Source organism: Hippopotamus amphibius, chromosome 14, assembly GCF_030028045.1.
Source record: "Hippopotamus amphibius kiboko isolate mHipAmp2 chromosome 14, mHipAmp2.hap2, whole genome shotgun sequence".
Taxonomy (NCBI): Eukaryota; Metazoa; Chordata; class Mammalia; order Artiodactyla; family Hippopotamidae; genus Hippopotamus; species Hippopotamus amphibius.
Window position 1 is genome coordinate 71,361,095 of NC_080199.1, and position 14,612 is coordinate 71,375,706.

At 33.2% G+C, this 14,612-nt stretch overlaps 1 protein-coding gene across 7 annotated transcripts in view; it reads right to left on the minus strand.

Moving 5' to 3' along the window:
* Positions 1-1,015: 1,015 nt before the first annotated feature.
* The window catches only part of PDS5B (PDS5 cohesin associated factor B), a 198,183-nt gene continuing 184,586 nt past the window's right edge, over positions 1,016-14,612 (minus strand). For 2 of the 7 annotated variants that reach the window (XM_057707510.1, XM_057707511.1), the window contains exons 29-35: positions 13,775-13,837; positions 13,044-13,189; positions 10,665-10,770; positions 5,821-6,260; positions 5,620-5,730; positions 2,911-3,049; positions 1,017-1,445 (exon numbers count right to left, since the gene is read on the minus strand). In XM_057707510.1, coding sequence (XP_057563493.1) covers positions 1,410-1,445; positions 2,911-3,049; positions 5,620-5,730; positions 5,821-6,260; positions 10,665-10,770; positions 13,044-13,189; positions 13,775-13,837 — 1,041 coding nt within the window. In that variant the 3' untranslated portion in view covers positions 1,017-1,409. Of the gene's footprint in view, positions 1,446-2,910; positions 3,050-5,619; positions 5,731-5,820; positions 6,261-10,664; positions 10,771-13,043; positions 13,190-13,774; positions 13,838-14,612 lie in introns of all 7 variants that reach the window. The other 5 variants (XM_057707514.1, XM_057707513.1, XM_057707512.1 and 2 more) reach the window with 5 other exon arrangements.

The following is a 14,612-nucleotide window of genomic DNA, read 5'->3' on the forward strand; positions in this document are numbered from 1 at the left end:
TAGTTGGATATATCACGCCCACCCTGTCCCTCCCTCCCCCAAAACAATTTTTGGCTCCAAAATAAAGTACAATAATAAACTCTTGATGAAAAACTATGTTATGGGGCAATCTATCATATACTATGGCTAAATATGAATTTACAGAAAAGAGCACATCCCATTTTCAGCACTTTTTTCATAAACATGCAACTCACTATAAAATACAAAACACTTGCTTTCAAGAACAGCTTTATAAAGACACTGCATCAATAAAATTTTTTTCTTTCTGATTAACTTTACACTGTTATGGAGAACTGAAACATTTCTAATGTGTATATATCAGATTTTATATTATAGTGTAATAATTCGTATTTTCTGAACATAATGTTCAAGAGGAAATATCTATACACAATAACATTCTAGACTATTAAAAACTAATTCAAATTGCAGAATTTTATTGATACAGTAGATTAATAAAAACTGAAAAGGGATGATAAAATGGGATAAAGAATTCAGTACATTATTTTATAACACACTCTTTAAAATTAAAATATTTTAAATCTCTCTCTTTTTAAAATTTTCATTGCCATGAAAGGCCAGAAAATTCTGGGACCAATACTGAGGTGTAAAATAATCAAACAACTTCAGGACAATTTCACAATCTGTGTGGCGTCCTCCCATCAGAAGCATTGTTCAGGTGTGATGGCAGACAATTTAGCACCTCTGAAGGTTAAGGGTGCTCAGGAGTAAACACTAGGTAAGATACACAAGGAAAGAGATCATTTTAACTCTCCAACAAACAGTGACATCAAAAAAATGACACCATATGTTGAAAAAATTTTTTTTCACAGTAAAATTGCAGAGAATACAAATACAAATACTGACAGATTACTGCTTAAGATCTATCCTAACAAACTCTTTCAAATCAACAGATCCAATAAACAGTTGGGTACTGTCAGTTTAAAGCTGCAGATAAAAGCTATACAAGCACTTCAGAAGTCAGAAACATGAAAGAAAGAAAGAAAGAAAGAAAGAAAGAAAGAAAGAAAGAAAGAAAGAAAGAAAGAAAAAGGAAGGAAGGAAGGAAGGAAGGAAGGAAGGAAGGAAGGAAGGAAGGAAGGAAGGAAGGAAGGAAGGAAGGAAGGAAGAGAAAGAAAGATAAGATATATTTACAAGTTTCTTCTTTAGTTTATGTCTACATAGCCATCATCGCACATTAGACATTTTCACAAGACTCCGTAGTCAATGTTATCACCATGCGCATGGCTAAAGCATGTGACCACAAATACATGAAGTCATCAGAGTAAGGTCCAACTGTCCACTCTTCAGCAGTCCCATTTTGTGCATTAAAGGCTTTATTCGGCCTGAAGCTTGACAAAAAAATTATCTTTTTCAAAGCTTCCACAAATAAAGTTGTTAATGACATTTGTTCACCGCCTTTCTCTTTTAGAACTTCGTCGCCGCACCTTGAAAGAAATATCACCAGATATTTAATTAAAATGGGTACACATTAATTAGACACAGCAGTAATTGTTATTTTTTAACCAATCATTATTCTTACTTGTTCCAGACCTTCTTTGCTTTTCTTTCCTTAATTCCTTTCTCCTATGTTACCTTTCTGTCTTGGCACCACATATTTAGACCTAAATATGTGAAGGCCCATAAACAGCCTTCCCCAGGACAGCAAAAGAGAAAACTATCTAACTTTTCTATTTAAGAATTTTAAAGAGAAATGAACAGAAGTCAATGCCAACAGCAAGAAAAACGATTGCAAATATCACCTTTTTCCTTATGTTTCTGTAGTAAAAGAAAACATTTGCTATTTATGAATTTAGGCTTATAGCTGTCTTTCTCAGAAAACAGCTATTGAGTTTGGATCATAACAACAATCAAATACATATAAATAACCTGAAATTCAGACATATTACCACTTACTGGCAAGTACTAATGACAGCATAAAACTTTAGTTCAAAAAACATCAGTATTAGCAAGAGGAATACAAACAGAACAGGATTTTAATTTAATTAATTTATAGTATAGTTTTTCTTTGATGAAGATATCAATCACTATGTACACTTCAGCCTTATTTTTACACCCCCAAAAAACCCTTTTATAAATGAGCCCAACTAGTTTGAGACCATAATTCAACATATTTTTCTGTGGTCTTAACTCATTCACATAAATGAATCGATGCAGACAGAAGTGCTGATTATATTAAATAGGACAGAGGGGCAGGAATCAACTCTGGGACTTGATCACATGATCACAGAACACAGGTTTCTCAAACAAAGATGGCTGGTTGAGCTGATCCAAAGATTCAGCATGAATATTAGCAAGACAACAGCTCTTACTTAAATGTGTTAATTATATTTCTTTCAAAGAGAAAAACTGAGATGTAACCAGCAAAGCCATTCATTTCTTTAAAATAAAAAAAGCATCTCAGGAAGAATCACATTCCTACTTTTGTAAAAGAAATATCTACCACCAATTTTATGAATTCCAAAAGCTAATTTCAGTTAAAGACATGACTTTATTCTATATGATTAACTTCTAGTTGCTAGTGGGAAACTCAAACAAAAACTTACGAAACATAAAGAAGAGTATGTGTAACAGATAGATGGAGAACTTAAATGCGTGAGGTGTCGACATTAGACCGCCACTTTTTCCTCTCTGCATTCAGTTTTAAACTGGACATTTACACTTTTACCAGGTTACATCTATTATTCTCACTTGGTTTCAGGTTTTCACAAAGGATATTTTCTCCACTATCTAGGCGGGCAGATGAAACAACATTACAAACTAATGAAGAAAAATCTATAAATATTTAGAATTATTAAGTAACAGCAAGTGCTAAATGGATCTGACCAAATATTTACCAACTCTAATTCTACGTTCCATACCATCACACATGGCACTTTCATAAACACATACATTTACTGTAGAAACTTCTTCTTCCTCTGTTTCTTCCTGTGGATTATCATCATTGACAGGAGAGCTACCCTGAAACACATCTACTTCTTCACTTGAATCATTTTCTTTAGTAGCTGCTTGTTTGGAGCGTCCTACACGGCTAGAGCAAAACACATGTAAAATAAAATGAACATTCTGATCTTGAAGTGGTAGGTTACTTCATAAAAGGAAATGCTTTAACTATTTCATAGGCTTTCATTTATTATCATTTTTATTCTCAACTACCTTGTAAGTCAAGAGATGTTTTTCTTACATTCTGAATCCTAGACCAGCGTTTAATCCTAGACTCTTACACATAAAAAGATCTACCAAATAACAAAAGTCAGTGTGACTGAGACCAATACCATAAAGGATTTTAAAACATAACCCAAAGTCTACTCTTCCTTTTATCTTTCCCAACTAAGTAAAAGGCATCTATAGCTACTGAGTTGCTCAAAGAAGAAAATTTAGCGTCTTTCTTAATAGTATATACTCTTTACCTGGCCCTAAGATTCTACTTATAAAGAAATTTCAAATCCATTCACTTCTCTCCATCTTCACTATTACTACGTATTTCTAAACCATTCTCATCTCTTGCCTCTTCTCTCTACAAGTAATCTTTTAAAAATGTAAAAACAGCTGATGCTACTCCCCCTAGAGAGCCCCCTATGTACTGAGAGTAACTGCATAAATCTCCTTAATACAGTATATAAGGCCTTGCAGGCAGGCCTTGCCTACCTGTCCATGCTCATCTCTTTCCATGCCCCAACTTCCCACAACTACACAATACAGTAAAACCCTTGCCTTGCTTCAGCTCTGCAAATTTGCCAAGATTTTTCCCGCTTCAGAACCTTCCAAAACAGTGTTCCCTCCACCTGAAATGTTCCTCTTCCTACTCTCTAACGGTCTAACTCCTATTATTCTCAACGAATCAACTGATCACTTTCCAAAGAGAAAACTTCCCCAATTCCCAAGCCCTTTCATTACATTCTCTTCCAGCACCCTAACTTTATCCTTCAGGGCACATATCACAATTTATTATTCCACAGTTATGTGTGATTATTTAATGACTACATGCCCATTTAGATAGTAAGTCCTACAAGCATAACAATCATGTCTGTTTTGTGCCACTATATCCCCTAGCACCTAGTACTCTCTGAAACATAGGAGGCACTCAAAAACATGAAACAGATACCACCACTTAATCAAATTTATCTCTCATGGTAAATATTTGTTTTTTTAATTAAGAATTTAGCTTATCACTTCTATAAGCAATCGAATACATATACTGTTTAATCCATACTCAAACCTATTACTCAAACTTACTTACTTGATTCAGTTTTTCAGAATTAACAGAAGAAAACACAGGGGAAATAATATAGTCTTTCTCAATTCCACTGAGGTCAGAACAAGAAAACAAATAAATCATATGTTATTACACTACCTCTAAAAAGGGGCTTCCCAGTGAAAGGAAGTTAGGCTATTAAGCTAGAATACAGAAACTCCTTCTGTATTGATTTTTTAACAGAAATACTTGTTTGATTTAGAACACTCATGTGAGGACTTGTATAATTTTAGGAGATAACATGATAATCATCTAAGCCCTTAATTTTATGATGCCTAAATACAAACAAATTAAAGTTATGAGCATGAAAGATATTTATCCTGTTATGTTCTTATTATAAAATTAACCATGGAAATTTAAGATGCCATAAGGATATTTTTTTTTGAAAAAACAATGATTTTCCATGGCTGAATACAAACACATTTATGAAGCTGCCACAAAACTATACTTACCTTTACTTTCTACCTGAGGGAAAAAAATTAAATGGAAAAGGGCAGGAAGTACTAGCTAGACACTCAGGTAACTTTTCCTCTTCCTATGGAATACACAGGAACAGGAAAAAACTTCGAAGATAACTGAGTACTTAACCAAGGTGTGCTGGCAACTCTGAAAAGCCAAGCCACTGAAGTATGGGATTACTTTCATAAAAACTGCAACATTTCTAATAGAAGACATGCTATTCTATTTCCACCCTGAGGAGAAAAAAGTGCCAATTTACAAATTACAACACTGATGCCCCTGTCACTTTAATAATTTTGGGCACAGATTTGTTACTGTAACTCTCCTATAAACGTGTATTTGTGTGAACATTCAGAACTATCTGTGTGTAGATACAGATGTGTTAATTTGATTAGAAAACAAATAAAACCAAGACATCAAAAAATTGAGATCACCATGTGATAATTTCCCTGGATGTAATTTTAGAAAAGTAATGCCTGTTACCTTCCTACATGGTTCAAAGAATGAAAGCTATTTTTTAAAGTTGCTGAGGAAAGACCTGAAGAAAACTTGTTGTGTGGAATGACAAGGCAATGTGGTCTATGCGGTGATTATTTAAAAATACTTCATCATCTCTTTAGGTAACATAAAGTATGTACTGGAAATAATAAACTATTTGATATCCATTTATAAAGATTTGCCTAAAACCTGTAAAAGTGGACAAATGTCACCAAAGGTTGACGGGGCTATCAATCACCTAGGTAAGTTCAGGAAAATTTTATCTTACCTAGTGTAATGAGGCTAAATATACGGGACTTAAATACAGCCCTATGTATATTTAGAAATTTATGAACTCTTGCAAAATAATTTGAAACTGGTTTGAAATGTAATATTATTTTACAACTTACATATTTTTGGGGGGTTGTGATGGTGATGGCGTTTTTGATGGTCTTCCTCGTCCTTTCTGTGGTGTGGATTGTGTGGATTCAACTGCACTAGTTTCAGGAGATTCTGGTCTGCTTTGGGGAAGACCCAAATGTGGACAGCATCAAATTATGATCCATAATATAGTAACTAAATGTATGCAGCTTAGAGTTACACATACTTACCTTTGTGGTGCTCTCCGTGAAGCTCGGTGCTGTTTACTTTTTGACTTCTGTTCTGTGTTTCCACTTTGTCTTTCTTCTTCTTCCTCTTCTTCTGCTGTTGAAGGTCCAGATCTTTTTTTGCCTCCTTTTTTAGAAGGCTTCATTGTTGGCTCTTCTTTGGGTGTGCCTCCACCAAGAGGTTTTGGTGGTCGGCCTCTTTTGCCTTTTTTTGGTGGACTATTCTGTTCATCCTCATTTTCTAATATATCTTCTTTGAGCCTCTTTTCCTCAGCCCACTGCTGTTCATCTGATTCTGAAGCTGTATGGCCTCTCTTCCGTCCGCGCTGACTGCCTTTAGGTTTCTGTTCTTGTACCAACTTAGTCAGGTCATCCATTCCTAATTTCTCTTCTGAATCTGTTACAGGTGTTTTTTTCCGGCTTCTAGGTTTGTCCAATTCAGACTAGGAGTAAAAGCCACAATTTCAATATAAAACTTAGTATGCATTCTTATGTATATATATAAAAATAAACAAAAAAAACCTGTTACCACTTCAGTCATAAAAATGTACCTAAATATACAGTTCTGAAGTACATCAGAACTGTATCTACTTACTTGCTTTTATTATAATTTTCTAATTTAAAACACTATCTGGGGGTAAGAGGGTAAGTTTTTATTCTTACTCAAGCTAGAGAGCCTCAAATGAAACCTCTCAAGATCAGTATTTGATTAGATTATAAATTTTTGGTGAAGAGCTATTTCACAAAAAAGAACATTCTAAATTCAATGCTTAAATAACAGACAACTATACTAAAGTATAATGGATCTGTTTTGATAGTCAACTTAAGTAATTCTAATTTTACCACACAGTGTATAATAAGACATAAAATATCAACCATGTTATATATCATGCATGCACATCATAAAAGTACTATTTTTATTTTATAAATGGAGGTTGCAAGATACAAAAGTTAAAAAAATTCTGAAAACACTTCTGAATCAAAGATACCACTTCTTCCCAGATACAACAAAATAAAATAAAATAAAAAATCAGTGACTTTCAAATTTAAAATAAAATCCCAGTCTACTTTCACAGAATTTAAGCATGACCAGCAGATGGAGACTGAGGAAATTCTTCAAAGAAACCAAAAATAGTATGTATGAATTTAAAATGCTCTCCATAGGTATACACGTGCATAAAACACACAAAAACATGTTTATAGTACTAAGTTAACTTCCAAAAGGTTTGTTCCAATTTACATTCTTTAAAAATAATCAGTGAAAAGAAAACAAAAATTATCTGATTACTTATAGTTCCTTTATATGTTTAATTAGTCATTTGTGTTTCCTGTCTGTGAACTGCCTAATCCTTGGTATTATGCTCTCTGTCCATTTGTTTATTAGAGTCTGAGTGTTAATCTACAATATTCTACACTTTTGTGTATATGTAAATTTTATTTCCTATTTGTTATGAACTGAACTGTGTCCCCACAAAATTTACATGCTGAAGTGTAATGATATGATAGCATTTGGAAATGGGGCCTTTGGATGGTAATTCAGTTAAGATAAGGTCAAGAGGGTGGGGCCATTGTGATAGGATTAATGTCCTTATGAAAAGAGACACCAGAGAGATCTGTCTCTCTCTCCACCATGTAAGAACACAGTAAGAAGGTGGCCATCTGCAAACCTGAATAGGGCTCCCACCAGGAACTGGATTGGCTCACACTTTGATCTTGGACTTCCCAACCTCCAGAAATGTGAGAAAATTAATTTGTGTTGTTTAAGCCTCCCAGTCCATGATATTTTTGTTATGGTAGCCGGAGGAGACTAAGACATTACTGTATCCTGTTTTAGAACAGGATGTGAGTTGAGGTTCTAAACTGTTTTTCCTACTCCCACTGCCAAAGAGACATCTAATCACTTCAAAATCACTGATTCGTAATGCGTCCTTTTTTTCTGTATTATTTTTCAGAAAATAATAATGTTTCTGGGCTACTGTAACAACAGCACAATATTTTACTAATTACAACTAAGTATGCTTGTGTTTGGTTGGGCTGATCTTATCATTACTTCTCTTTTTTTGTATCCATTTATTCCTCCACATGGACTTAAAATCAGACTGGAATTTTACAATATATTTTCATGTAGAAAGAACTGTCATCTTTTTTATTCATTTTTCCCATGAAGGATTATGGCATCTTCTCTCTCTTCTGTGTTTCTCAGTTTTGATATCTTCTCCACATAGGTTCCCCCTACTTCTTTTAAAGGTTATGTTTAGATCCATCTATCTAATTTCATTGTTGTAATAATGGTTATTATTGTAAAGTAAATCCCCTTTCCCCCAAGTGTATATCTGATATAAAGTAAAATCACTAAAGTTACAGTTACATACATACATCCGCCTACCATGCTAAATTCTACCATGCTAAATTGCTTCCCTTATTTTTTTTAAGAGTACAAAAATAAATAATAGCGGTGATAACAGGTTTTTTTGTTTCTGATCTTTAATAAAAATGTTTCAAGTATTTTGCCTTTAAGAATAATAATTTTGACTACATCACTGACTACTGATTTAAACAGATAAAACTTATAGCATGTTAATGAAGTATCTTCCTAGTATTAATTTAAAAGAGTTCATATTTGTCAAGAATGAATTCTAAATTTTATTTATGTCTGCTTGGCATGATCAGAGATTATCTTGTTAGAATTTTTATTTGGGATATTTATTTGCTATATAAAAAGATTTTTCTTAGCATTTAAATTGTCCTTGCATTCTAGGCGAAAATAAAGACCTATAAACAACTGGTTTTGTTAGTATTTATCTAGTTTTGTACATAAATTAAAAATTAACTGTCATTACTTAGCGATGGGAAGAGAAAGATTAAATTAAAACTAAACCCTCCAATTTTAAATGTTACAATTCATTTTGACATCCAAAGATCTGAAAAAGTGGCTGAATTTCCTTTATGCTCTGGAAAAGGTTGACAGTAAACGGGAAATTGAATATCTGTTTTTTTAAGAACACCATAAAATAACCTAGCTTCCTAAAGCACTATATTCTCTAATTTATCATTTTGTACTATATTGTTTTCAGAACAGAGGGGGTATAAAATTGATGTAAGAGTCAGGAAATGGGGAAAATATATTATTTGTATTTTAATATAAATGTATATGAAGAATAATCCCTTTGCAGTAAAATTTCAATGTGAAGCTGGTAGTATACAAAAAAGACGATACTCTTTCACCATAATCTATTGGTCTTTAAATTGAACTTCTGTCTCATAATGCTCACCTCTTTGAGGATATTTCAGTTGAAAGGAGCTTATAATAAGGTTCGTCTGAAAATGGATGCAATGTTACACAAAAGATAGCCAAAGGCCTCCATTAATTACACAAATAAGTCTCAAAAGCTCAGAAATTCAAAATTGTTCTATAAAAAAAAGAGACTTTGTTCTGCAATGCTCTGAAAAGTAGAATTAAGATATGGAATTTATAGGATAACAAAATATTAACCACGATTCCTAACTGGGAGGGCGGGGGGGGAGTGGGGAGGAGACAGTATACGTGGGTTATGGGTAGCCTAGTTGAGGTTTCCAACAAATGAGAGAAACTATAAGCTCTCCACTTAAGGCACTTTCAAGTACCAACTCTCATAAATGACAATGAAGGAATTTCTGCACTGAGTAGGACTAGAAAACATAAACACATTTTCCCACTCAAGGATTCATCTATAAATCCAGATAGCAGGATTCCTTTCTGGCTAAGAAATCAATTATTAATTCTGCTTGGGTGAAATTTTTAAACTAATAAAAATCAGAATTTATAGTATAGTTAGGATTTAGTAAGAATTTTAGAATTTTAATTTTTTTAAGTGGAAAGAGAAACAATCTGCTAAAATAAATTACTGGAGAGACCTGAAAAAAACTGAAAATAATTTAAACTTCATGGAATATGTAAGCTTGGGCCAGTGGAAGACAAAAAGAGCAAGTACTATTTCAGAGAAAGCGAAAGTGTTTATTAATAACTTTTAGCCTCTATTAATCAAGTAGACTAAAACTAACTTTTATTATTATGATAATCATTAATCAAAAATATTAATCTTTATAACAATAAAACAGCAGCAACAACCATTCATTTGGGCTAATTCATTTATTCTGATAAACCTTACCAGTTTATCCACACTTCACTGATAAAGAAACTGATTCAGGGAACCTAGTGGATTATTCAAGAAATGTTTACAGCTAACCAAGAAAGCCAAAATGTGCTCAATTATTAATGCCATCAGCTTGTACTGGAATACATAACTGTATTCTATATCTGTACTAAAAGTAGCAAATTTGTCTTCAAACGACATTTATAAATTATGTCTATCATACTTATCAATACCATTGCTATTAAGATTTAAAAACTAAACAAGGACTTTATGAAAACTGTAGCGTTTCCTATGTTTACTAGAAGCTTATTTAGTATTAAAGGTTCATGAAATCAACTAAAATGGAGGAAACTTTAAGGACGCTCATTCTAGCCTCCTTCTCTAAGGCTAAGTCTAAACTCACTGTGTTTAAAAAAAAAAACAAAAAAACCCCCACAAAAGCCAAGCAGTTCTGAGTCTGGAACTGTCATGTTTGATTTCAAAGCTCTAAAGAATAAAGACTGCTTACTAGAATGACAAGAAACACAAGAGATTCAACATACTTAAATTACACGGTAGAGAATAATTATAAACTCACATTTGTGATTAAAACTATTAAAGTAAAATCAGATGTCAAACTTGAGAGAAATGTTAACTGGTTTCAGTGTAAAAGTTATTTACACAGTAAAAATTATTGTTATTGTACTTATTATAAAATCAAACCAAGTATCTCACCCTTACAAGATCAGAGTCGTCTCTCTTGTCACTTTTCTTCCCCGGCAAAGGCGAAGACATCGTGTAATCTTCATTTTCACTGTGATCCATCTCAGAACTATCAAGCCTTTCAATACAGACATTCGTAACTGTTATCACAATCAAATAATCTTAAAAGTTTGTCCTGTTCCCTAGTGTAGCTTTATAGCTTTACTAGGAAAAGTTTCATTCTTTTCAAAAAGTATCCGTTTTATTATCATATTTAATACCATTTGGCTATTTTCCACCTTCCTCCCTTTTCAGCCCATCCCTGGATTACTATTAGCTGACTCCTAAGTGGCATTTCTTACCTCAATTCTAGTTTCTCTATTCTCCAACAATAACCTGAGCAATCTTTTAAAAGCACAAATTAGATCACTAGACTCCAGAACATCTTTCAGTTTTACCTAAAACCAAACCCAAATTCCTTACATTATCCACAAAGTCCAAACATAATCTGACTCCCTCACAACTCCTCCCTGAACATTATTCTCTCATTCCTGTTCTCCAACCAAATTGATCTCTCAAACACATCTAGTTATTTCCCTTACAAAGAATCTTAGTGAACGAATGGGATTTGGAGGAAAACGGTGACAAAAGCTGAAAGAAAATTTAACCAAAAGTAAACTGAAAAAGTATTGTAGGGAAACTAGGAGTCATTTGTTGTGAATAACAATGGGAGATGAGGACAGGGTAAATCTATATAATTGTCTTGAAAACAAATGAAAAAAGGCAAGGAAGACTTCCAAGCAATGGATTAACCTGAAAACATAGCATTTAAAAAAGATTATCTACCAGTGATATGATATACAATACACAGCCAGAGGAATAAGGAAGGGAAAGAGCCAAATACTATAGTAATAAAGAAAAGGAATAAATCATATGATGATAGCAGAAAAGAGAAGTATTAAATAAACATTGTAGAGAAAAATAATTGGCAAAACTTCTTAGCACAGGGGAAGAGTCAAAGACAATTTTGAGGCTCTTAGCCTAGACAGGTTAATTAGATCATCTTTGATTATAACCAAGAATTGAAGGAGAAAAACCAGTAATTTAAGGAAATGAATTGCTGGTAATGTTTTTGGTCATGTTAAATATGAGGCTAACCAAATGTAAAATAGATAGCTGGTGGGAAGCAGCTGCATAACACAGGGAGATCAACTCAATGATGGGTGATGACTTAGAAGGGTGGGATAGGGAGGGAGTCGCAGGAGGGAGGGGATATGGGGATACATGTATAAATACAGCTGATTCACTTTGTTGTACAGCAAAAACTGGCACAACAGTGTAAAGCAATTATATTTCAATAAAGAGCTTAAAAAAAAAATATGAGGCTATCCAGTAGAAAAATGTCTAAATGACATAGGTGAAGAAGGGTCACTTAGGTATCAGCCACTCATATGCATTAAAGCAGGAATCTAGAACAAACAAGAACTTTAGATGTAATTTTTGCTTTAATTCTATTATACCCATATATCATTTAACAATTTATTCATTATAAGGAAATTGATAAGACATTTTAGAATGTCTCCTCCCTTCTTTACTGATTGGTTATGAATAGTGCAAAAGACAATCTTTCATAATAACTTGGCGAAATCAGTAAGTGGTGGCAGTTTAGCCTTGTACAAGGCTCTGCTGCTGACAAATGGTATGCTAAGCATTATGCTAAAACCAGTTAAAGTGTGAATTATTTTTCTTTTTCTTTCTTAAGAAGGAAAAAAAAATCTGCAAAGCATAATTCGAAAGTACTTTCTTAAACTATTTTTTTAAACAAAAAAGTTTATACATGTACATGGTAAAAGAAATTCAAACCATATCAGAATATAAAATTATCTCCCTCTTACACTAGATTACTATAAACACTATTAAGACGTTGTGTACGTTGTGTACACCTTCCCAAAACTTTCTATGCATATACAAGCAAATGTAAATACAAACCCTTCTTAAAAACTCAAAAATACTTTACACTGTTCTATTCTTTGCCTTTTTCACTCAATAATATACTGTAGAAACTCTTCATATGAGCTCCTACTTCATCATTTTTTAATGACTGTATTCCACTGAATGGATGAATCATAACTTAAAGGTTTACATTCACTAGACATTTAGTTTGGAAACTAGCTTATGTCTACCAACAATTGCCCCAACAAGCTAAAATATGAAAGACTAAGATGGAGTACCTATCTAAATGGGTAAGCAAATACATTTAACTTGTAAATGGCTCTCAGTGTTAAAACAGGAATGTTCAGGTATGCACTGATTTTCATTCACTGACATTATTATTTTATTATGTTGTTATTTTAGATTTCATACCTTGATGCAGTCCTTAAATGTAAAGTATGGTATTTCTTATGTACTTACCTCCCTTTTATTCTTCCAGGAGAGCTTGGATTTGAGCTGCTGCTTGCATTGCTTACAGTTTCCATTCGTGACGATTTTGTCTGAGATTGCTTGCCTGCTGATGAAAGCGGCTTATTAACAGCTCCTAGAACATTGGTCGTTTTAGGCTGAAATGAAAAATGCATATCTCTTTCTATTTGATTAAAACCAAAAGAAATTTAGATGTAAAGAATCATAAATAGCCTCTGTCAAAGTATTTACACACACAAATCATGAAAAACCTGCCTATCCTTAAGCAAAATAAGAATTGTAAGTTGACTATCAATTGAACAAATAAACCGTATAAACAGAATAACAGTGAAGTTTCTTAGTTATCTGCAGAAAAAGGCGCACACAGCAAGTGACAAGACATAAAATGCACAGTCAACAATGGAAGCTGATAATTAGAGTCTTGCCAGGGAAGGACACAGAAGATATCTTTCTACTTTAATATTTTTATCTTATTATTACAGGAGAAGATATTTAAGAAAGGTCTCCAGGGTTTTACCATAAGCTAAAATTTAAATTCTCTATCTCAGCTTGCATCTCTATAGTAAATATAACTATTTCTTACTAGTAAATGGAAGATATCTAATACTTGTATTTTCTTTTGATATACCAATTTTTAAAGAAATACAAAATAACATAATTATGCCAATAGTCCCACTAAAATAAACTACTACATAAAAATTAAAACAATTTTCAAAACATACTTTTCCAGGAGTGAAAAACGATTTCATTTCTGGAGGCAGATAATTTTTGGTGTTACTGAAGTTCTACAAGCAAGGGAAAAGACGAAGTTAATGAACCACTGAAACACCGTATCTATGAGGTGATTCAAAAGCCAACAAAGCATAGAGAAGCTTGTCTTAAAGTACATTATAAAATACATATTTATTTAAGCTATAATCAGTTGAAACACAAAATTTCAGTCACTGATTTTAAATTCTGTAATAAGCTTAAACTAACCTCATATTAACTCTAGTATTAACACAACATATTTGAGCTCTAACATGCTAGAGCTCTAAGAGCACATCTGCAAACACATGCTTATGTAAATAATACTCTCCAGGGCAGAGACCACATATACTCCTATTATCTTAATCACAAAAAGGTGAATGCTTAAAAGCAGACCGTCCCTCTTATTGGGTGAACCTACAGAGCTGCTCTGATCTCTATACACTGGGGTAAGAGGTTAACTGGTACTTTGCTTTGGAGGAAAAAAAAAAAAAGGTGGTCGCTATCTCCCCTCAGTTACTTAATAGGCTTAGATGCATTATAAACCTCCAAGAGAGATTCTAAAAAACATCTTTTTTAGTATCACACAATACTTGAGTTTTCTGAGAGTGGTTTGGGAACATTCCCAGGGTCTTGGGCCTGTTTAGTGTCAGTTCTCTGCTTGTTTCCTCATACCAGTTAGAAATTTCAAGGGCTTATAACTTCAGACTATCTTCTATCAGTATTCTCCTTCCCATTTTGGATCAATGGTCATTAACTCATAGATTTACAAGCTTTGATCACATTTTTGCCTGTGCTCTTAGACTAGCATAA